Source organism: Herpailurus yagouaroundi, unplaced genomic scaffold (genome assembly GCF_014898765.1).
Source record: "Herpailurus yagouaroundi ecotype Mexico unplaced genomic scaffold, PumYag 483, whole genome shotgun sequence".
In the NCBI taxonomy this organism is placed as follows: domain Eukaryota; kingdom Metazoa; phylum Chordata; class Mammalia; order Carnivora; family Felidae; genus Herpailurus; species Herpailurus yagouaroundi.
This window is the reverse complement of record NW_024412700.1, coordinates 3,203,488-3,228,634: the sequence shown is the minus strand read 5'-3', so window position 1 is coordinate 3,228,634 and position 25,147 is coordinate 3,203,488. Positions and strand designations below refer to the sequence as shown.

At 48.7% G+C, this 25,147-nt stretch overlaps 1 protein-coding gene across 3 annotated transcripts in view; it reads right to left on the bottom strand.

Annotated features, from left to right (window-relative positions):
- Positions 1-25,147, bottom strand: part of DPP6 (dipeptidyl peptidase like 6) — a 941,878-nt gene that overhangs the window by 39,930 nt on the left and 876,801 nt on the right. For all 3 annotated transcript variants that reach the window (XM_040464519.1, XM_040464518.1, XM_040464517.1), the window contains exons 15-16: positions 24,596-24,643; positions 22,723-22,841 (exon numbers count right to left, since the gene is read on the bottom strand). In XM_040464519.1, the coding sequence (XP_040320453.1) occupies positions 22,723-22,841; positions 24,596-24,643 (167 nt within the window). The remainder of the gene's footprint in view (positions 1-22,722; positions 22,842-24,595; positions 24,644-25,147) is intronic.

The following is a 25,147-nucleotide window of genomic DNA, read 5'->3' as shown; positions in this document are numbered from 1 at the left end:
GTTTGAAACTGGTCTTCCTTCCTCTTCTTCCAAAAAAATCTAATGCACATACAAGCCAACACCTCACTGATTAAACGCGTTGTTTTGTACAGTACAAAGCTCTTGGCTATGTTGTCACTGCCTCTCTGTTATCCGTGCACACGTTATTGTGACTGAAACCTGGAAAATCTGGCTTTTTGCTTTACAGACAGCCAGAACCCTACAGGACTCTGCTCAACGGTGATTCTGACAGCTCCTGTTCACGGCTTCTTTTCACTTTGCGTGTAATTCAATGCGACAAACATACATAGAGATTCCGTGTGTGCAAGGCACGCTGCCAGGTCCAGGGGAAACGGCCAGAAACAGACAAAGTATTTGCTGTCAGGGACTCACTGTCTAGAACAAAATAGACCAGGATGAAATACAAAATGCACAAAAATAGGCTTTGATGCCGTGTCGTGAGCAAAATCACCAGAAGGCACACGGTTCAGAGGTGAGCAAGTTGACTCCCGCAGGCGGGGACATGGTTGGGGAGCCTGCCCTGGTTCCAGCTCTGCGCCTTTTCTCCTCTGGGTCTCACGTGCAGAAGACAGTCAAGCCTGGATTTTGAGTCACGTGTTCTGTGAGTGTCCCGCAAGACGAGCAAACATTTCTAACAAATCTTAACTTTATAGAGGAGTGATGTTGCACAACACAAGTCGTATGTGATGCCAGATGCCGTGTGATCACAACTGAGCCAATGGTTCTTCTCTCTTTCTCTCTCTCACTCCCTGCGGGGCTGTGGGTGATCGTCTCCCATGCTCAGATGCTGGTCTCAGGAGGTGGTGTTTGGCAGAAATCCCTGACTTTTCACAACATTGGAAGGTGCCCCCAACTGGCACTGGTGTATTTTTTGTCACCTCCAAGCACCTATGGACAGTCCTTTGCTTTTCCAGACAAGAGTAACCTGAAGAAGGCTTTGCTTCATTCTAGGTCAGGCCGCCTGCAGATATAGACCCTTTCCTCGGCTGCCTTATTGCCAGTAATATTAAATACAGTCTATGACAAGAGTTTATTGATACCGTACTGTAGTCAACATCCGTGCGAACATATACAACGGCCCCCGTGCAGAAAAGATTCCATTGGGCCAATCGACAGCAGTGATGGTTAGTGATACTGAAAGTTGTCCTACACAATAGTCCTCCTCTCTCTCGTCTCCCTCGCACCCGCCACGAAGGTTTTCAAAGGTAAATGCAAGTTAATTCGTTTTTCTCTTTATATTTTGTATTTTCTTTAGTATCTTGTATTATATTATGGTATTGTAGTCATTTTTTGATGAATATTTTTGGGCTGTGGAACGAATCATCTGAGTTTCCATGATTTCTTCTGGGGAAATTTGCTTTGATATACAAGAGCTTTGGATTTACAAGCATGTTTCCGGAACAAATTGTGCTCACAAACCAAGGTTTTATTGTACGGGCTTGTCGAGGTCTACTCTTAGTAAGAGCGTCAAAGGCTGCTACGACCACTTTTGGGCACCCACTACTTGCCAGGCCCTGTGCCGGGTGTTGGGGTGACACTGCCTCCGTGTCCCTCTGTGAGGCTGGCGTACCCTACTCCGGAGACAGGAATTGTACGACCGGAGCCTCCCTCTGAAATGCAGACACGGGCAAGAGGCCGAGGCGACGGTCTAGACCTGGACCGAGAAGGAGATTCTACTTTCAGCCCAAAGTGGAAGCCAAGGAGGGCAGAAGAGAGTGAATATCACTGCTCTGCTCCCTCTCAGCCTGGCCTTCTGGGATCTGGACAGTTTTGTCTGGTCTTAGGACAGGGGGCATGCTTTTGAAAGCATACGGTTATACCTCACTGCAAATTCCTCTCAGCAACTGGGTGAAATAGTCCATTTCCCGTTCTGTACACGCATGTGAACTGAGATCCCCTTCCACGTGCACTCTGACATTCACACGGCGCGCACGCTTATGAACATGATGGGTGGATGTAAAAACATTTATCACGATTCTCTTCGTCCTGTCCTGATATTTCTGAAGTCCCTGGTGGGTAAGCCTGTGTCATAGCTGGTGGACCCCTGGAACATGCAGTGAGAGCGCTAATATGTTCAAACCCAGATGCAGAGGGGCACCTGAGTGGCTCAGTCGGTTAAGAATCCAACTTCGGCTCAGGTCATGATCTCACGGTTCATGAGTTCGAGCCCCGCATCGGGCTCTGGGCTGACAGCTCGGAGCCTGGAGCCCGCTTCGGATTCTGTGTCTCCCTCTGTCTGCCCCTCTGCTGCTTGCACTCTGTCTCTCACATTGTCTCAAAAATAAATAAACATTAAAAAAAAAACCTGTCAAACCCAGATGCAGAACCGTGTGTTCGCCGACAGAGAAAGCTCGTTCTATTTGCTTGGCCTTTGCTTACAAAGACATATAAACAACATTTGGTTTTCTAAAAACTTTGGTTAGTGACCGAGACCATTTTGGCTCAAGTGAGATATCTGACTTCCAAATGTATATTGTTCCTGAGGGGAGATAAAAAATAAACCGTAGCAAGCAAATCCACAACCAATGCGTATGGGAGTTTTGACCCACGGAGTCCCCGCGGTCAGAGGCGAAGCATTCAGATTTCACAAAGAAAAGACTAAATTACGCAATAGACGTGCAACAGAAAAATCTTCACGTTTGCGCTTCTGGTTTCTGGTGCCGTTTATGCCAGAACATTCATTTACACTTGCTTGACTGCATGGGGAAAAGTGACAATTACACATGCAAATGAAGTGATTAAAAAGGACACAAAACTGGAAACGAAAAAAAAAAATCATCACAATAAAAAAAAAAAAATTCACCGAGACAGTGTTTGTCTTCCTTCCTTTCCTCTCCATCCTTGGAGGATGTTTATGTGACAGATCATTTCCAAGCAGGGCTAAACCCACGGCGTGCGGACAATGGAGTTCACTGCGCATGGCGGGAGCACTGATGAATGGTCTCAAAACCAGCTGCTGGGAGTGCGAGAAAAGGCGAAGGCTCTGGTAGAGACAGTCGGCGCGGCTCCTCAGTGCACGGAATCCAGATCTCTTTATTTGCCAGCTCATGCATTATGTATGCCGGCTACGCAGAGTTTATACATGGAGGCGATATTATCATACTGCTAAACAGGGACTCAGCCAAGCTACCGGTGCTTTCGTGGATGATTAACATATTTGTCCTAGAGACAGTATTTCCTAGTCGACGCGGCAGACAGATTTTGTTGCTGTTTGATTTCGAGACCTTGTGATCGCTGGCATAAACCCTGGCATTTGGGGGGTCTGCCTGCCACAGCCCACAGCACTGGGTTTTGCTTCCGCCTAATTCTGTGCGTCTGGGGACCTTGGATGAGGTCACACTTCCATCCATGCAGCAGCCTAAGTGAATCACTCAGTGGGGTTTGTAGAAATCAATGGGGTGTTTTACACACTCACAAACGATGGCGAAAAATGTCACGTTGACTTTGTATGGTCACGTGTGACCTCTTGCTCCAGAAACTGTGAGTGACACTCAGGGCTCATGACAATGGCTGAGATTCAGCTGGTGTCTTGGGGTTGTTGAGTCATAAAGCTTTAGGTTTCAAGACTTATGCGTTGAAATCGTGGTGTCATTTTTATGCCCTGTATGCATCAACCTGGGGGAAGGTGTGAGGGGTTTGGCAGAATTCACAGAATCCAGAGAAGGAAGGAAGGAGCTCAGCCTGGCTCGTTTTGCCAGATCAGGCAAACCACAGGGGCAATGATGCATCCATTTGTGCCGAGTGTGGCCGAGCCTGGACCCCCACCGGGGTCTCCGGCTCCAACTCGAGGCTCTTCCCGTGCACTTCCTGCAGCTGCAGGGATCGCCACATCCATCAGACCTGTGACAATGCTTCCTGTCACCTGCCTGCTTGCGATTCCAGAAGTCCCGTGATGAATTTTGGCCAAAGCCAAGTATGTTCCAATCTGAGTTCCGATGATTACTTACGTCTAATCTCTTCTACTCTATTTGGCATTTTGGAAACGCTCTCAGCATAGCTTTAATTCCCACAAAGGGACACGTACAGTGTCTTGTTCACAGGAAGCAGCCACCTGATATTTGCGGATTAAATGGTGGGTAAAGAAATCATTGACAGGGTGCACCCTCAGGAACCTGTGAGGTTGGGCGAAGTCAGTTCAGAGGCTGAGGGGCGTTCTTTTGAATAACCTCGAAGTTGCCAATTACCTGTTACAAAGACTAACCTTGGTTTTTAAAAAGTATGAAAGATAATCGAGAGTTAAGTTTTATCACAGAGGCATTGCAAGTTTGTTGACTGCATCAACCGTCAACAACCAAGTCGACTAACAAGGACCGAGTTGCAGATTTCTTAGGCGTCTGCCACAGAAAAACCACATTCTACGAGGCATTCTAGAACCTTCCAAGCACCGTTCTCTCATCAGACTAAGGTTAGGATTATTCAGTATCTGAGGCAGGCCAATGCTGCAAGCGTCTTGTATAGAAATGCCTCCAAAATCTCCACTTAAACAAGCCAAACGTGTTTCCTGTGCTGTCGCACAAAGGCTCTTGCTACAGCGGATTTTTATTTCCTTCAAGTGGACTCTTCTCATGACTTGACCCTTTTGCCCCCACATTTATTTAATCTGCAACATGAGGCAACTGAACTAGACCAGAGGTTTCCAAAGGGAGCTCCTGGGAGCCCTCACGGGCCACCATTGCCATGCTGGGCGTCCCTGTGAGAAGTTTCCTTCTGAAGAAAGGGCTCTGTCGCTTAAACCACATTAGAAAATGCTGGGGTTAGAGAGTCTGTAAACTTCCTTCTGCCCGGGCATTCTATGAATCTAAAAACATTCCCTACACAAGTGTGTCTTAATTTCAGCTAACATTTCTGACCCCCTCCAGCTAGACGTAAGCCCTCAGTTCTCTGAATAGTTAATAACTGTTTTACTGCTTTCATTACACTGACTGCTTTCTCCTTGAATTATTGCCTTTGTGAACATGTATCAAGGGCAGGGATCTCAGGAGCATGGCCCGCTGAGCTCCCGACAAACGGAGCACCCTGGTGAAACACTTTTCTAAATAAATGAACAAACTTAAAAACGCTAAGATCTCTTGGGGGATCTTGTGGGAATGTGAATATAAGAGTCTTTCTTTGCTATGGGATGGACATGGTGGGAAAAGTGAGAAAATAAACCAACATACAAGTTGGGACGTGGGTCATCATTGTTCTAGAAAACGTCAGCAACACTGGGGAGAGAAGGGAGGGTAAAGAGCAGTGAAACTTCTACAAGAATGGAATACGTGTTGTGTGTGTGTGTGTGTGTGTGTGTGTGTGTGTGTTTACACTGACCCACAGCATGTTACTAAAACTCATCCTTTAAACACTGTGAAGGGGTGCTGGGTGGCTCGGTCTGTTGAGCATCTGACTCTCACTCTGGCTCAGATCATGCTCTCACAGTCGTGAGATCGAGCCCTACGTCCGGTTCTGCACTGAGCACGGAGACTGCTTGGGAGTCTCTACTTCCCTCTGCCCCACTCGTGCTTTCTCTCTCTCTAAAAAAAATAAAGATAAAAAAATACAAACTCTGTGCAAATAAAATCTCGTCTCCCCAGTTTCCTCATTTTTGTTGTGTCAGTGAGCAATTTATAATAATTTAAACAAAATTAATGATTCAGGACACCACAACATTTTATAACGTATACGTGAATGCTCTGTGGAGAAGAAGTAGAAATGTAATTTGAACAGCCACATGAGTGACACTTTTAATTAATTTTCTCCTGCTTTAGCAGCTGTGTTGTTAAAGTGTGACAGAACAGATGTTCTGTCTTAAATACCAGCCTCCTAACCGCACACCATTTTTATCTGAGGCTCAGTTTCTAAGTGGGCAGGGACAGGGGGCGGGGGGGGGGGATCTGCAAGCTTCATAGGGAAATGCCTCCAGAAGCGAGGGAAGAAAACAAATCAACCAAATGCATTACTTCCTGCAGTCAGGGGGCCCCTCTCTGAGCAAGTAGTGTATCTTTGAAGTAAAGCCTCGAGACCAGAGGGCCTTCGGAAAGGCCAGCAGGAGTGGCGGGAAGGAAGGTCACAGTGATGACATGGGAGTAGGACCCAGAGGGTGGGCCTCAAGCTGACGAACGGAAGCATCAGAGACGATGCATCGACGCATCAGAGACGAATGGAAGGTTTCAATGCTTCCCGGGAGGCATTTCTGAAGGTCACCCCACGTCTCAACGTGCCCAGTGCACTTCCCATGGCCAGGACACAAACTTCTTTAAAATCCCAGAGCACCAGGAATCACTTCTACGGCGGTTGGAGCTTCTTAAACAAGCAACACGAACAGGCATATCGGATGGATGTTGTATGCACTATTTTTCATGGATTCTAACACACAAATGATGCAAGAGACACCAGTGACTTACGATTTTACAGAGACACCGAGATGCATTTGATTTCAGAAAAACGAAGAATGCGAGAAGCACATCTTGGAAGCAAGGACATGCTATTTCATACTCCGTCTAAGGCGGCAATGCTCAAACTCTAGCTACACCAGAATGGCCGGGACGGCCTGGACAGGCAGAGTCCGGCGGGTGCCGCTCCAGCGGTTATGATTCCACAGGTCTGTGGAACCTGCATGTGTCACCACGTCTGTGGGCTGCTCTTTCAGAACCACTGCTCCGAGGTAAGAAATCAGCCCGGGGTTTTAGGCGGTTGGGGAAGGGTTTGGAGGGGCCTGCCCTGGGGCTGCGTCCCTCTCCCAGGGCTGCCGTAACAAGGTTCCAACAACAGGTGGGCTTAACACAACAGAATTTACTGTCTCACGGTCTGGAGGCTGGGAGTCCGAGACTACGGCATCGGCGGGGCCCGGTCCCCTCTGAACCTGCCCGGGACACTCCTTCCTTGCCTCTTCCAGCTTCTGGTGGTGGCCATCGGTCCCGGGGGCTCCTTGGTCTACACACGCATCGTTCCAATCTCTGCCTCTATTAGCACGTGGCATCTTCTGCCTCGTGTGTCTGCATCTCTTTTCCTCTGCTTATAAGGACACCAGTCCTTGGATTAAGGGCCACCTTATTCCAGAATGACTTCATCTCAGTTAATTACATACACAACAATCCTCCTTCCAAATAAAGTCACATTTGGAAGTTCCGGGGGTTAGGACTTCACCATCTGTGTTTTGGGGAGAGGGTGGGATACAACCCAACCCACAATAGGGACCCAGAGGTAGGTCTTACTTCGTTGTCAGAAAAGCCACACGTGATACATACTGACCCTGTTTGCATAAGACATTCCCTCCTTCCCCTCCCCCCAAAGAAACTTTCCCATATACATGTTACTTAGCTAAATTTTGAGATGCCCCCAGGCCAATGATGTACAACAAGCAGGTCCCCATCAGAACAAAGTCCCTCTGTGGCACATAACCCATGCATATTCCCATCAGAATCTTCCTCTGACTATAGACAATGGTTCCAAATCACATAAAACAAAAAAAAAAAAAAAACAAAGACAAAAAAACAAAAACAAAAACAGGCTCTTCAGTTCCCAGGCCTATAACTGATGATCATTTTTGCAATGAATAAATTTAGTTAAGAGCATAAACCTTCATCTTGTCTGAGCTCCTGCCTATGTAAGACCATGTGACCCTGGCTTCTGAGCTGTGGGCCCTTCACGTGTATAATGTGGACAGCCGTGGCATTTGGAAGCACTAAATGAAGGAGACATTCTTGTAGTCCTTGGTCATTGCAAGAGTGAAACAGACAGAAGGTGGTATTAATAATTATTAATAATGGATACATTCCCCAGTAAGCAGCTGGGGATTCAAGGGAGACGGAAACTTGATGCTTAAGATCTGGGAGGCGTGTGGGGCGGCGGTCTGCCTGCCCAGGCAAGGTAAGATTCATTATCTGTGTGTTTCTTCATTTCATTTCAATTTGGAAACGGTCAAGGTGGTCTATGTGGGCTCTGTGCTCTGAGGACAGACTCCCTCTTGCCCTCTGCATGAAGATGTACTCTGTCCCATGCACACTTTCCACACCACCTACAAAGGTCCAGATCCTGGCCCGGATCTTCAACGTCCACTTCGGCTAGCCGTGGAGGCCACAACTACTGTTTCTTGTACACAGAAAGGAAATGAAAATCCTTTGTCTACAGACACATTCCACGATAAAGTTTGGTCATCTTGGTCTAATTTATGGAATAGAAACATAATAGCTATCATTAGCCGATCTCTATGTAAATTCACATCACCAGTCATCGGAAACAAGAGGCGAAACTTCTCCCCACTACAGGAGAAAAGTGACCATAATTGAAGGCCCCATCTCTCAGGTATGAGCCAGAGCTGGAGCAACAACAGCAACAACAGCGATTCCATCACCACCGTCATCAATAACACTGTCGTCATCATCACGAACAATAACGTGGTCAATGACGAACAACGGTAACATCCAGTGCGAGTGCTTCATAAATAGTCAAAACTTCCATGTTTGCCCCAACCCTACCAGGCAGGTACTATCATTATCTCAATTTTATAGATGAGGCAGTCAAGGCACAAAGGGGTCACTTCCTCCCGCTTCCTCCTTGGGAAGGACCATCTGCCCTTCCCCCCGACCCCCCCAAGTTTTACCAGTTACCAGACGCTTTCTCTCCCGGCTACCGAGAGCGTTTATAGTCTTTCCCAAACAATTCGCTACAGTCTGCCCTTTATTATTCTCCAGTTGGTGGTGTGTGTCTCCTCACCAGTAAAGTCCTAGAGCACAGGGACCAGTTCACACCCGTGACGTGGGGGAGGTGGCCCATCCCAGCCGAGGCTCTCGCGGGCTCCCTGCTCCACGCTCGGCCCCTTTGACGGGTTTCACAGTGTTGTGAATTTCACCAGACTCTGGGCTACTCGAGGGCAGGGCCTCTGCGTCTTGCTCATCGCTGCACGCCTGGCCTGCAGTCCGTATCTGGCAGACAGCGAGCATCAGAGAAATGCTTCTCGGTCTGGACGGCTCTGTCCTTTGTAGCCCCACGGGGTGGTGGAAACACTACTGCAGTGCGGGTGGTGGGACTGCGACACCGGAGGGGGCACCAGACACTGGGAGATGATGCTGCACCGACCCCACAGCGGCCCTAGGAAGGCAGGTGTGAATATTCAGGGCTGCAGTGCCCTCTTGTGTCTAAGGCTTCACTAGGGCTCAATTTACACGGCTGTGGAAGAAGTGTTTGAGGAGAACAATCAGCAAAAATGCTCATTTGTCTCCACGCACAAGAGAGAGCAAGAGTGGTGTTCACGGGCACGTGGAGAAGGCAGGTGTGGGAAAAATACCGATCCTAGTTCTGACTCTGCCCCTAATTAGCTATGTGCTTTGGGGCAAGATGTAGAAAGTGTCTTAACGTTCTCATCTGTAAAATGGGCGGTCTCTGCTAGTGGGAAAGGAGATGGTGAACTGCTAGGCTTTTAGAGCAGCCTCCATGCCCTAAATATACAAATTTTTGTTAGGCGGACTCTCACCACATGTCTGTGACTTCCCTGAGGTCAAGGGCGATGCCTTATTCATCTTTAAACTTATTTTTATTTATTTAAAAAATTTTAATAATTTTAATTTTATTTTTGAGAGAGAGAGAGAGAGAGAGAGAGAGAGGGAGAGGGAGACAGCTCACGAGCGACAAGGGAAGGGGCAGAGAGAAAGGGAGACACAGAATCCGAAGCAGGCTTCAGGCTCCGAGCTGTCAGCACGGAGCCCGACACGGGGTTCAAACTCACGGACTGCGAGATCAGGACCCGAGCCGAAGTGGGACACTTAACCGACCGAGCCACCCAGGCGCCCCGGACGATGCCTTACTCAAGTGCCTACGGTGGTCTCCAGCAAAGTTCCTAGCACACAGAGAATTCCCTGGGTTCTCACGTCCCCCTGCACACATCCCAGTAATAGCACCAACCACATTAAATGCCATTTCTGGGATGGGTGCTCCCCCCTCAACATGAGTCCCTCAAGGCAGGATCTCTGACTGATTCTGTGCTTCCCCAGCACCTAGAGGCATACATTAGCTGCTCAATAGTTGAACTGGATGGAGGAGGGAGGTGGAGGTCAGAAGCTGCCTTAGGGAAATGTCTCCGATGTCTTCATGGTTCTGCTGAGGAACAAGCCAGGCAGGAGAGCGGATACTCTGTGTTCATGGAGTCCCTACACTCACATGCATTTTGTCTCGGTCGGTATGGATGCAAAGCTATGAAGTACAAAACAGGGGGCTTTTAAAAATGCATTAGGAGTGCTGTATTATCATTCATTAGCTGTCTACCATAATCTAATACCTTCTTCTGGGGGAAAAAAAGTTAACGGAAGCGGAAGCAGATGTAACATTTAGCCAGATGCCTCTGCTCATCTTCCCTTGAATGTGACTATTTTAAGAACACGGATGATCCCACGTCGTCTCCTTTCGAGAACTGCTGACTTGTTTGGCCCCACGTTTCCTGAAGAAGGTGCTTTGTAAGAAGTTTCGCTCCTTTTTCGAGCTCATTTGCAACCCTCCTGGCCCCTGCCCTGCCTTCTGCCGCCATATTGGCTTTTTTGCTGCTGTCGACAACACGGAAGAAGACAACCGTTGTTCATGTTTGGCGTATTAAGGTCTACGCGGTGCTGGGTGCAGCACACACAGGATTGGGGTCACCCACGATTTAGAGGATCACTCATAGCTCCAATTCTTATCAGTAGTATGCATTTCCACGTTGGACACGGGCTGAACTCCTAACTGTAGGTCTCTCGTGGACTCATTTCCTTAACAGTGATTCGTTATCAGCATGCAAATCTCCTGGTGGGGGTGGGACAAGTGGCTCAAACCACCATCTTCTGTGTTCTCGGGCAAACGTGAGCCATCCCGTGTCTGAAGCTATTGGAACTGGTGTGCGTGAAAGCCATGGAACTTATGGGAGTAAAAATGTGACTTCTGACATTTGCCTTTCGCCTTCTCCTTAGCACTTCATCCAGGTTTGCCTCTTTGGTTCCTTCTCTGGGTACGATGCACCAAGCACACAAAACTCTCGACGGGCAGCCATGGTGCTTGCTAATCAGGATGCAAAGGAGAAGAACGGTGTTACAGAAACACCAGGACGGTAGTCAGATGGCGTGGGGTCTGGGGCTCCTACTACTAACCGGCTGTGCGGTTTGCCTGAGTCATTCAACAGCTCTGTGCCTCAGTTTCCTCAACAGCAAAGCAAGGAAAAGGGAGTCAGCCACCACCACAGTCCGTTTTGTGATAACTTTCTTTCTTGCTCACATGGACCAATGGTTCAAGTCAATGACGGAAGGCAACGACAGTGTCAAAGAGCTCCCTGAAGCAGCAAAGATCAATTTACAGCCAGCAGAGTAAGTGATAAATATCCTCACCTCTTTGAAGACAATTTGTGGATGGTATAATGAGAAGAATTTATTAATACGAAAACTGCCTTACTCAACCATGCTGGATAGCTAGGAATTAAGTACAAGTACCTTCAAAATATTCTTACAGATCAGCTTTAAAAAGTGTTGTGGGTTCATGAGGGCCCAGGGTTGGATCCTTGAGATAGAAACGTATCCACTTCACTCATGGCTCCTTCTGGCTATTTAAGCTTTGGCTATTTAGTGACAACCAAGAGGGTAGCTCATAGCTGGGACCGAGAGATTATGAGAAACTCCCCTTGGCAATCCAGTGGGTGGTAGACGTCAGACTGTCACCTGTGGGTGGGATATGGCCTGCAAACGTTTGCTTAGCCAGAAGGAATACGTTTCAAATTTTAGTGGGTTTCCAACATTGAGAAATTCGATTTTTATATAAAAATATGGATTTTGAAGCTCTGTTGAAATACCATAAGATCCAGAAATTACATAGCTTCTGAATGGTGACAACTGACTGCAGTGGAATGGCAGGTGTTCTTTTTAGACTTGGGATGTTCCCTCCGGCACCCTCCATGCCCTGCCCTGCCCCTCCCCGTTATAATCTGCAAAGTGGTGTTCACTTGACCTTCCCTCCTGTCCCCTCAAGCATCTATACTTGCAAATATTTTTAATTTTTTTCATGTTCATTTATTTTTGAGAGAGAGAGGGGGAGGGGGAGACAGAGAGAGGGAGAGGGGCAGAGAGAGAGGGAAACACAGAATCCGAAGCAGGCTCCAGGCTCCAAGCTGTCAGCACAGAGCCTGACACAGGGCTCGAACTCACAAACCTTGAGATCATGCCTGAGCTGAAGCCGGATGCTTAACCGACTGAGCCAGCCAGGCGCCCTGCAAGTGTTCTCTTAAACAGTGAGGGAGGGGAGGAGCCAAAACTCATGGCTAGACAAGCATCTGTTTCCCCTTATTCCTCTTCCTCTCCATTAGCATCAATAATTAATTAAGTTTGGGATCAATTCTTTTTATGTCTTATCAAAAATGGAAACTTTTGTTGAAAGCCAGCTGTACATTTCCAATCTAATACCTGTGATTCACGTGTGCCAGGCAATTCGATAACATTCCCTGGTTTAAAACAAAATGTCACCTACTATTGGAACGTGGGTAGAAGCGGATGGATGTTTTACTGGTGGTCAGAATGTGCCAGCACTATTGTTTAAGGTGACAGTTCTTGGAGTGTAGTGACAACGCTTCCCTGCTTCCATCTCTAAAATATTTTGTTCTTATTTTGCTCTTGGTGTCCTACCCATGAAACACAAGATCAATGGCACAAAACTTTCCCCCGTGGGTTCTTTTAGGGGTTTTACAGTGTCAGGTCTTATGTAGAAGTCTTTAACCCATTTTGAGGTGTGAGTGTGTGAGTGTGTGAGTGTGTGTGTGTGTGTGTGTGTGTGTGTGTGTGTGTGGTATAAGGTAAGGGTTCACTTAATTCTTCAGCACACAGGCACCCAGGTCTCCCACATCCCCTGCTCCCCACCAGTGGGTCTACACCCCATCTGCTGGAGCACAGCTGCCCTTCCAGAGCTGGCTGAAATCATCTAGAAGCTTCTTCTAGTTTTTTAAGCACTTTTGTTTTAGGAATCCTCATGAACAACTGCAGTACATTTTATCCAATAATTGTTAAAGTTTAGTTCCTTTGCTCATCATATGCCTCTTACTTCTCTTTGGCCAGCCCTTTTCTTTTGTTTAAGCACCTCTGTGTGTAGTTTCGTTTTGTTTTGTTTTCCAGGGCAGATGTGTGAATGGTATATTTTACATATTTGAACATATTCCCAAATTCCTTTTCCTGCCCATTGTATTTATTTATTTATTTATTTGATTTTTATTTTATTATTTATTTTTTCAAATGTTTATTTTTGAGAGAGTGGAAGTGGGGGAGGGGCAGGCAGAGGGGGACAGGGGATCTGAAGCGGGCTCTGTGCTGTCAACACAGAGTCCCATGCGGGGCTCACACCCATGAACTGTGAAATCATGACCTGAGCTGAAGTCAAACTCTCAACCAACCGAGCCACCCAGGTACCCCTTCCTGCCCATTTTATGAACAAGAGCTCAGGATGGGCAGGACTGAAACTCAGAAACCGTTTTCCATCAGCAGCAGTTTATGGACTTGTTCTGCTGTTTCCTGAACTGTTGTTGCAAAGTGAGAAGTGCGATACTACTCTGAGTATTTAAAATAATAAGAGAAAAGGAAAGAAAAAAGAAAAGAGAAAACCCTCCACATACCCTTCCTTCGGCCCCATAACCTTATGTAATTTCTAACCTCTGAATCATCAAATTTCATTAGGAGCAATTAACTTCCTGGCTTTCCCCAAATTCTTACAAGACATTCAATACTTCTTTCCTCTGTAATGACTCAACGCTTGGTGGGATTTTTTTCTATTATATCTTTGGTTATTTTTTCCCCTTCATCCTTCCCAGTCTCCCCTCGAACCTCCACATGGCAGAATGCATTTCTGGGATCTAGTATTCATGTCTCTCAAGTTTTGCTGGAATGTTCATTTCCATCCAGTTGCGGTCTTCTGGGTAATCCTGCTGGATCTTCCGCATTCCTGTTTGGTGGTATGCTGTCCATAATTTTGCCCAAACAAGGACACTTCATTCTGAGAATGAAGAGAAGGGCACTAAAAATAAAGATCAGGCCTCCATCGATCTTTGTCAGGCATTACCCAGGGCTTTCTTGGAAAACTGGGGCTTACAATTACCGCATCTATTCAGTTTTTCTTTTGAACTGAGAAAAATTAGGGGAGGGTATATATTTTGATGAGTCAATTTACTTTTTCTTCTTTTTTTTTTATTAAGCATTTAGTTTTAATTCCAATATAGTTAACATGCAGTGTTTAATGTTAGTTTCAGCTGTACAATATAGTGACTCAACAGTTCCATATGTCACTCAGTGCTCATCACAAGTGCCCTCCTTAATCCCCATCACCTGCTTCACCCACCCCCACCTGACCCCTCTGGAAACCACCAGTGTGTTCTCTGTAGTTAAGAGTTTGTTTCTTGGTTTGCTTTTCTTTTTTTTCATTTTGTCTCTTTCATTTGTCTCTTAGTTCACTTGTTTTGTTTCTTAAATTCCACCTACAAGTAAAATCATACGGTATTTGTCTTTCTCTGACTGACTTATTTCACTTAGCGTCATGCACTCTAGCTCTATGCATGTTGTTGCAAATGGCAAGACTTCATTATTTTTAATGGCTGAGTAACATTCCATTGTGTATATATGTCACGTCTTCTTTACCCATTCATCAGTTGAGGGACTCTTGGGCTGCTTTCATAATTTGCCTATTGTAAATAATGCTGCAATAAAAATAGAGCTACATATATTCCTTCTAATTGATGTTTTCCCCCTTTTTTGGGAAAATACTCAGTAGTATGATTACTGGATGGTAGGGTAGTTCTATTTTTAAATTTTTGAGGACCCTCCGCACTGTTTTCCACAGCGGATGCACCTGTTTGTATTCCCAGCAACAGTGCACGAAGGTTCCTTTTGTCCTGATGGTTCCTGTTTCCCTGTCCTGTCCTGATGAAGGTTCCTGTTTCCCTGATGACGAGTGATGTTGAGCATCTTTTCATGTGTCTAGTGGCCATCTGGATGTCTTATTTGGAGAGATGTCTCTTCATATCTGCTGCACATTTTGTAACTGGGTTGTTTTTGGGTGTTGACTTGTATCAGTTCTCCATATGCTTTGGATACTAATATCTGATCCATTTATCAGATATGCCGTTTGCAAACATCTCCCATTCTGTAGGTTGTCTTTTTGTTTTATTGATTGTTTTTTATTTTTTTTTTTTATTTTTTTTTTGTAATTACATCCTTCATCACTTATGCTACATACACATCCTAGGCTTTGGACTTTGGAATTAACTCTCAGTGTGATCTATTTCTATTTACTTTTCAAAAATTTTTCAATGTTCTGGTCTGCAGGTAACCCCTTCCTGGTGACTCAGTGATGCCATTTATTTTTTAATTTTATGTTTCTTCTACTATTTTACATATGTACTCAGGAAGCTGTCCTTAAGGAAAAGATGCTTTAGGAAATGTGATGGTGGTCAGGAGCAAAGTGGCTGGCTGGAGTCGGGGCAGTGGGCATAAAAGGAGAACGTGGGTCACAGAGGCACCATAGTTGCACCGAATGGTATTATTTATTGTCAACGCACATTTCAAGTAGAATGCTGTCAGGAAAGACTTCTCATTTTGCAGAAGGTACCTTGTCACCTGGTGCTGGAACAGCTCAGACATTTGCCCCATGATGGGGAAGGTGTCCAGTGGGAAAGTGGGAAGTGTCTTTCTGAGGGAGATGCTTGTTTTGTTGTCACTGAAGAGCAACGAGGCTCCTGCTCAGTGACTTGCTTGGGGTCTGGGAGCTTTTACTGATGAGTTTAGCATCTTCCAAAGTATTCATGTAAATAATACTGATGATGCAACCTGCCCCGAGAATCCCTCTCCTTGTTCTTGGTACACACAGCTTCAGAGGGAGTAGCTCCAAATGTCTGAGAGATTGAAGAGATGTTCTTCCTCACAAACACACTGGCAACGCTCCAAGGAGTCTCAAACTTGGTTCCAAACATTTGCTTGGACAAACTCAAAATGAAAATAGGGTCGCCCAGGTTAATGGCTTGGAAACTTGGTATAAGAGATGCTTAGAGGATTACGTGCTTTTCCCTTTTCAAATCTTGTTGCATGGCATCAGTATTGCCCCATGTTTGAAGCGAATAATATAGTTTCATCAGCGAGGATGCAGATTATTATTTTTCTAGCTCTGGCACTATCATTTACAGTTATCTGAAATAATTTCAGTAGAAGAGTGTATTTCATGCCTACGTTGGATGTGCCGGGATGTAAGAGGGTGCACCTGCTTAGATGTACACCGAAGGACTGTGTGTGAATGGGCATCACCCCGGGGCCACTTTGGAGGGGTCTGGAGCTTTCTTCTCCTCACTTCAAAAGATGTATGACTGGCCGAGTTGTCTTTCAGTCAGAAACCTTAGGCCACAAGCTTCCCTCGGGATACTTTCTGTAGTGATGTTAAGATTAATAGCTTTCCACTCCCTCCAGGAACAGATGTGTGGTAGGTGGGCACCACCTCCTCCCTCACTGCTGCATGTGGCAGACATGACCAATCAATCGTTCACCTCCTCCCTGTTGCGTGTGGCAGAACATGACCCATCAATCGCTCATGAGGCTCTTTCTTGCTGAGCCTGGACTGGGCCAAGGCATCCTTCTTATGCACAGCACTGCAGCCAGAGACTTCCAGTGCGGAGGAGTTGATCTTCAAGGCTGAAGCCCATTTTTCATCCCTGCCACTCATGGCTTTGTTTTGACTAAAACTCACGGAGAACTAATATAGTGCCTCGGTGTACATGTCCCCCTTTGTTATATTCCTCAAGGTCAGGACATGGCCAGGGCAGCTGAGAGCACTGGGCATCTGATGGAGTAAAGGCGGAGAGGGGAAATGGCACAGAAGGAGGAAATATCCAGTGCTGATGAAAATAAGAAAATTTGGTTCCTTCCTAACTTCCACCAAGAACCAGCTGTGGAGGGCCCTGTAGGCATCTGCCCTTCTGAAGTCACCAGGTACTTCACCTCCCTGCCTCACACATGGGTGAGCTAAGGTTCTGTGACTCTGGCAACTACAGTCACTTCTGGAACTTTCTATCCTGCTAGTGTGAGCGCAGACCCAGGGCTTCTGGCACAGCCTGGTGAGGCATGAGGATGGCCACTCACATCTGGAAATACCGAGTAAGGGATTTGCTTCACTAATTTCACAGAAGGTAACCATCTGTCCTGTTAGCCCCACCTTCTGGATGCTGAGTCAGTAGCTGGAGGATGGCTAAGACACTCTCCTTTGATCACTGAGGTAACGATGATGACGATGGTGACTGTGGTCACAGTATTAGTTATCACTTATTAGGCATTTGCTGTGCCTCGGACATCATGCCAAGCAGTCCACATGCATTACCTCCGTGAATCCAGACAAGAGCTTTGTGAGACAGCTACTGTTGTGGCCCCAGTTTTCAGGATGAGGAAGTCGAGGGTTTGGCAAGGGCAGCCAACGTGCCCACATCACAAAGCTAGTGAGTGGGGGGGCCCAGCTTCTAGCCAGGTCTGTCCAATTCCATCCTTCATTGTTCTCCATTCCTGTGACTTCTCCTTCTCCATGGCAGCGATGGTGATGATAGAGCCCCGAGCATTTAGTAGTAAGAAAAGCAGTAATCGGGATACGGTCACTCGCTTTATTTTAAGCTTACATATTTTGTTTCAATTTGACTTCAAGATGGAGAAGGCTGTCCTGATAAATCAAGTCGCTGACTCTGTGGCCGAATGTCTTAACCATTTGCAAATGGCTCCGTAAATCACAACTTAACAGCAAAGGGGGGTGAAGTCCAGACCGCAGCAGGATTCATAACAAAGGTTCTCCACTCAGGACAGGATGAAAAGCTCGAGTTCCACCATGTTTGGTTCCAAGAAAAAGAAGTTTATTTATTCACTTTTAAAAATAGAAAACTGTTTTTGATATAAAACAGCAAATGCCTGATTCATGCACAGGTCCCATTTTCCTGGTGAAGTTTCGGTGTTTCGTAGAAACAGGACTGACTGAGTCCTTCTCACAAACTTGGAGGAAAATGAATCATGTGCTTGGGATTCAGTTTGAAGAGAAAAATCCAATTGTCTAAACAGAGGCTATGATTGTAAAACTCAAATTATGTAAACTGGGTGCTTTGACTCAGTTGCACAGTGGCTCTCCTGGATGAATGCAGCTGGGGAGGAGAAAAATCCTAACAACTTTTCAAAGCTCCATGTGACTTGAGTATTCATTTGACTTTCTGACACGGAGGAAGAATTTCTGGAGAAAAAGTACACTTCTTCTGCCAACATGCCAGCGTTATCTTCCAAAAACATGGTTTGGAAACTATCACTTTCTGCAGAGGCCCCTCTCACTCTTTCTAGAATGTGGTAAAGCCATTGGGAACAGTCTCTGTCACAAAGTCTCACGTGGTTGCCCTTAAATTTGTGTCCCTGAGAAAACCAACAACAGTTCCTTTCCTCTCTTTCTTATAGAAGAAGGTGAATGGAGTCACAGAAGGGAGGTCCTGTGGGTCAACTGTATCTCCCTGTGAAAGATATGTTGCAGTTCCAACCCCAGTACCTGTGGATGTGACCTTATTTGGAAATAGGGTCTTTGTAAATGCAATCAAGTTAAGATGAAGTCGACTGGAGTAGGTGGGTCCTCACCTGTGGTTGGTGTCCTTACAAGGAGAGAGAAACTGGGGTCCAGAGACACAGGGCCATGTGCCAGTGGAGGCAGAGGTCGGGGTAGGACATCTACAAGGTGGGGAACACCCAGGATCACTGGCAGCACCAGAAGCTGGAGGGAGGCATGGAGCAGATTCCCTCTCAGAGCCTCCACGAGGAGTCAGCCCTGCAGACGACTTGCTTTCAGACTTCTGGTCTCCAGAACTGGGAGAGTATACATTTTTGCTGCGTTAAGCCCACCCAGCTTGTGGTCATTTGCTACAGCAGCCCTGGGGAACTAATACAGGAGGTGAGTAATTTTTCTTTAAACCTGACACTGGGGTCACCCAAGACTCAAAGCTGGACGTCACAGCTCTGCGGGAGATGCAGCCTGGCTTCTGATCTGGGTGCTCCAGGACAGCTGAGGAACCAGTGACAGTTTCTGTCACACATGCTGGTCTGAGGGTGCCCACGCTGCCTGGGCTTGTTCATCGCAAGGGTTGATAAAAATTGACCCTTGCCTGGGGCGTCTGGGTGGCTCAGTCGGTTAAGCGTCCGACTTCAGTTCAGGTCATGATCTCATGGCTGGTGGGTTCAAACCCCGTGTCGGGCTCTGTGCCGACAGCTCAGAGCCTGGAGCCTGCTTCGGATTCTGTATCTCCCTCTCTCTCTCTGCCCCTTGCCAACTCACACTCTGTCTCTCCATCTCTTAAAAATAAATAAACATTAAAAATTTTTTTAAAAAAATCAACCCTTGGCCTGAAAGAAGGTCTGGGGGATGTATCAATCAGGCATCCATTGATCGGTCAAAGACCAAGTGTGCAAGTGTGGAACAGTATGTTCAGTGTAGGGAACTCTAAGATCTCTGTGTTAGAGACAGAGAGCAAGCAATCAGAAATGGAAACATAAACGTCAAATATTATAAGGAATGTATTTTTCAAACTGTGAAGAGCTGAACAGAGTTTAGGTATTTCTATCACCACCCATCTTACAGGGTCATTGGGGAGACCAGCAAGTGTAGAAACTGAAAGCTTGCTGGGTTTTCTGGAAAATTGCTGTAAGATGTCACATCGTAATGCAGTGTTTTGAATGCATCTGGCTTCACTGCTAGACCCTAGAGATCGGAAAAGAAATCTGAACATCTGTGTACTTATTATGTAGGTGAGTTTCTACAAGGTTCCACTGCATCTGGTTTACAGGCACTTTTCACGCAAGCCTTCAGTGGCCATATGAAACCCATGACTTTTTGCTAGAAATACCGGCACAGGGAGATGGGACCCAGCTAGGTAACGAGTGGATGTAAGCACTGCAAACATTTCGGAGTCTTGCCTTACCTGTGCTATTTTAATCGATGGTGTGCGAAGGTATGAAAGTAATTTATGCATTTAAAAGTTTTACATACTTAATAAAAATTAAGAACTTAAGAATTATAAACAAATACAGAAATGAGAAGCCTTGAGACAGCACAGAATAAATGTTAAGGAAGTGTCACAGGAGAGGGCACCAGATGATAAGACTGAGAGGAAATCTGTGACGATGAGGGTGGAGGTTATGGTCTCACCAGGAGAAGGACAACGCACGGAAGGGCCAGTCACAGACAAGCATTCGCTGCAGACGAGTGATGGGCGACAATCAGCGGGGACAGAGGGACAGTGTAAATTAAGGGACAGAACCAGCTCAGATAAACTCAGCAAAACCCATCACAGAGGAAGGTCCGCAGGCAAAGCAGGAGGAGTTTAGATGGGGTATCTCAATTTTGTGGTCTTACAGCCGCTTGTGTGGTCCCCAGCCCTGTGGACTCCCCCAGCGTGACGGCCTGCGGCCGCTCTGATCAAGCCCTTGCTTTGGCCGCTGGGTGTCTGCCGTGCCCCGGTTCTAAACCCTCGGTCCAAACCTCCTCCTGCACGACGGGCCGAGCCCTTCTGAGTGTGGGAGCGTTCACAGATTCCCCTTCCCCCAGTCACAGAGAACCCGCTACTGTCATTACGTTTTCTTCAGCCTAGAAGGGAAGGACTTGTTGTTCTGGTTACATCTTAGGGGCCATGTTAATCTACCCGAAGTGTCGCAGGAGCCGGGAAGGAGAGCCTCTAGAGCTGGGGGTGGGGACATCGTTTTTGGTCAGAGGCTCGTAGGAATCTCTGGAGTAGCGAGTAGCGTTGGGGTGTGAAAGCAACACAGGGGAGGGAGTTTAATCAATGCTGCTTGGGTCCACTTTAGTCTCTGCCGAGAAACATGGGGGAAAATAAAATCACTGAGAATTAATTTTGGTTGTTAAACTGGACTTCTTAAATGCATGCCTCTGCTGGACCGAGGGGGGCTCACAGGCCATCGGTGGGGGGGGGGACCCTCCACGCGATCTCAGCATGCCCGACGCTCCTCCTCACGCTGCATCCCCCTCCCCCCGCCCCGTGACACTGCACTCGACACTCTGAATCCCACCCTTGCCCACATCTGAAATGCCACGTCATCTTCCCTTGATTCTTCTTCCCCCACAAAAATCCCAAGCAATCAAACTGGGTGTAATCATCCCCTTCTGAAGTCTCACCCCCATGACAGTCGTCACCACCGCTCACGGGGTTAACTGTCCCTCAGCGCAGGACGGGGATTCGCTTTCACTGCGGCTAAGTCCATGGTCTCTCATCATTGCATCTTTTGTACATTTATGTTTCTTTGTTTGTCTTTTGGAAAGTCCCTTTTTAAAAATGAGGGTTTGGTCAGGCTTTGGGGGAAAGGTCAATTTGGGTATTCAAGTTACTTTCATCAGAAAATAGGTTATCATACAAAAAATATATACAGAGAAATTTTGTAGAGAAGAGGGCTAGTTTAAGCTTACCTTACGATAAGGCAACATGCTCAATATTTAAATGGATTTTAAACAATGGATCCTTGTCTGGGATGTTCTTTAAATGCACTTTGATTTTTCTCTTCTGTATTTTATCATGATGCTTCTGTGTTTCCTTCTGGGGACAAGATTCCAGATGCGTGATTGTGTAGCTCTGGTCAGACTCTTGTCTCAGCTCCTAGTGGGTCGGTTTCCTGGCCACATAAACCCTACATTTTCCCAGGCTGTAATTTCCCAAAGATCCTGCCACGGGGCGGCAGGTGTCGCTGGCCCGGTAGCCGGGAGACCTTGATGCTGGTTCCCTGTGCATCACCCAACCTCCTGTCGACGGATGAAGCCAGTGGACCGGTTCTTAGGCTCTCTCCTCTTTCGGCCACTTGCTGTCTGCTTCCCGGGCAGCACAGGAAAGAGGAGTTTGGTACCACCTTCCTTCGAGGGGACTGGGGGAGGGGGTGGCTACAGTTGTAATTCAGAGGTTCCCCATCGTCTTGGGAGAACGTCTGGGGCTGAGCCTGTGGTGGTCAAGGGGCCGAGTCTTCCTGGCTTTTCACGATTTTGGAAGATACTCACAAAAAGGGGATGAGGTCACACACCGGTGTGCAGCTGGCGAAGGCCGACGAAGACAGTGCTCTCACAGACATTCCTCCTTCTGCACCCACGAGTCGTGGGCCTGAATTGGTCCTGGTCCCAGTCAGTTCCACCTGAAGCAACATGGTCTCAGGAGCTCTTGAGACACGCTTTGTAACAACCGTATTTATTTGTGGATTCAGACCTTATCCTTCCAACATACGAGGACAAGACTCAAAGACACTGGTTTTTCCACCGTGGGACATGCCCACTGCTTCGTGTATGCTGACGGGTGTGATCAGGAACTTTCTGGGATAAGTTACCCCCACGTTAGGTTATAGGATGCTAATTTCTTTTCTGCCTGAGACTTCTAGATCACCTCGACCCTTAAATATGCTTAAGAAGTTGAGCTTTGAGACGTTTATTACCTTTATAAATGGCGAAGGTTCGTCAACGTGTGGGACACTTATCTACTTCCTAGGACTTTTTGTTTGGAGAATGTGGAGGAACTCTGGGATTAAGTGGCCTAGCGGGTAAACGCCCTGATAAGCCATAAACCACAGAGATGGTCCGGTAACCCTGCCCGCGTGAGCCCACCTGGGCGGGTCCCTGCCTGGTCTGGGACGGGCTCCCACCGCCACCCCCCTGACGGTGGGGTGGCCGGGACGCCCGCGGATCTCAGCGCTGACTTAGAGGCGGGTCCAGAGGGCCGCAGCCTACCTTCGCACTTGAGGAGGAAGAAGTCCGCGCTGTGGCTGAAGGATGCACTGAAGTAGGTGCAATTCTCCACCAGGTCACAGGACATGCACTGCCTGTTGAAGCTGCCCACCGTGCTGGCACTGGAGGAACAGAGACGGCGGGGCGTGAACCCAGGCGGCGAGGAGACCGGCCCAGGGCGCAGGGTCCAAACCCCCAGCTCGGCCGTCAGGGCTGGTGGCTTCTCTCCTTTCAAGGGCGCTCGGGAGTCCCTGACGCTCCACGGTGGGCCTTTCTCCCGCCCGTCCCCCCGGGAAGGCCCGAATGCTCTGCTCTGTTCTCCCCTTCCCTGGCGGGCGGGCCCCCCTCGGAAGAGCTCACGGCACGCGTGCTCTCTGGGTGCACACGTGACAGTGCACGCTTGGTCACCTGCGCCTGTGCGTGCCCCCGCTGGGAAGGGGGAAGGCGCACAGTGCCTGGTGCCGTTATCTAGTACTTTGGACCCACGCCTCTGGTCTGAGAAAATGGCTCGCTCTTTGAGAACAGGAGCTCGTCTTCCGAATCTCCGAATTTCCTAGGAGAACCTAGCACTGGTGCACGACGCGTCAGGAACCCCAGGGGCATGGGCTGAACCGGGCTCCGGCTGCTTCGGAGCCACACGGAGACATGGAGCTTCTCACTTGTTGGGAGGGGAGGCGGAGCAGGAACCCCGGGACCACATGGAACAAGCACACGCTCACGTCAAGAAGGCCTGAAATGTGTTCCCCGAAATGAAGATCCCGAGGAGGCTTTGCATGTACCTGGAGGGGGTTCCTGCCTGAGCACTTTGCCGGGGAAGGTCCCCTCCCCCCACAGGCCCCGCAGGAGACCTGCCCACGAGGGTGACGGTAGCTCGCGCCCAGGAGAAGACGGCCTTCTAACGGTATTCATAAGGCGGAGGGAAAGGGAGGCGGTCCGCCTCGAACCCCTTCATTCTTGGGGTGACAGGACTGATCTAAGTTATGCTGGCAGACACGCCCAGCTACATGGAGCAGCGGGCCTGCGACCACGTGGGTTTGCCAGAGTTCTCTCCCCTCCAGAGGGACTCCCCTGTGCTGGCCTCCTGTGCCCTCAGTACACACACCGGTGGGTGGGAGGGGACACGCTGGTCCTCCTGAGAGGGATTCCCCAGTGTCCCCGCGGCAGGGAGGGGAGCCAGGCATCGGCTCCATCCAGCCTGAGTCACCCCCTCGGGCCCTCGGGTCCCCGCGGGGCGGCTGGTGTGCCTGCGGGCTGTGACCAGCACCCACCGACCTTCTAGTCTGGGAAACACGGAGGAGGTAAGAGGTTGTGCTATTTCCACGTCTGGGGATCCCAGTTCAGAACCCAAGGCTTTCCCCGGTGGGAACAGTGACTGGGGCAGGTGACGGGACCTGATGCCAGGGAGAACAGACCCTGGAAGAAGTCGCCTCTCCAGGGTTCAGACGGCACCCTTCCTCTGCCTCGTCTGGGGTTCCGGATCTGACCGCTGTCACAGCAAGACGGTGGCGACGCGGAGCCCGTAGAGGGCCTCCTCCCCGCCCGACACGGGGCACGCCCGACCCGACTTGCCTCCCATCAGCCCCCCGCGGGAATGAGCCCGCCACGTCACATTTGCATAAAGTTGAGAAGAAAGAGGCTGGGTTATCAACACGAGAAAGCACGTCGGGGGTGGGGAGCAAACACCCCCGCGTTGGACAAGTGCAGAAAAATCAAGCTTCAAATTTGGCGGCCTCTGCATTTCTCGTTATTTGTCTCTGGACCTTACAGCTGCCTCTGTGGCGGTCCCCTGCGCCCCCCCCCCCAGGGGGTACCGCGTCCCTGCATGAGTCACCAGGCCTTCTGAAGGCGGAGCCCCGTGTGCGGCTGGCCCACGTACCTGTAGAGCTGTCGCCTCCGAGGCAGGTCCTCGGTGCTCAGGAAGTAGCTGCAAAGACCGGGGGGACAACAGGGATTAGTGGTCCCAGGGTGGGCTCGCGTCCCCTGCAGGGCTCTGTCTGCAGACGCTCCCCGGGACTCTGCCCGTGCGTGGTGACGGGACCTCCTGTCCCGCTCAGGCCCAGCCCCGGGCGCGGGCGGGGAGAGCCGCATACCCAGGGGCCTCACCGGGGCTCCGCCGGGGGCCGAGGACGGTGTACAACTGGACTCAGGTGTGGGCATCCCTTTACAAGCCGTTGGCCTCCCGGAGGGCCGGGACCCGAGCACCCTCGACACCAGTCCAGACGTAAAGCCTGGGGCAGTGGCGTTCGTCTGCCACTGGAGCGCGGGCACCCGGGCCTGGCCTCCACCGTCGGAGCTGAATCCTGGCTCCCTGTCACCGTCTGGATAAGCCGCAGTCAACGACTCAACCGCTCTGTGTGTCGGCCCATTTACATTAGGAGTGGGGAAAGCAGTGACCTCCCTCCCTCCCCCGGACTGCTGAGCCGCAGGA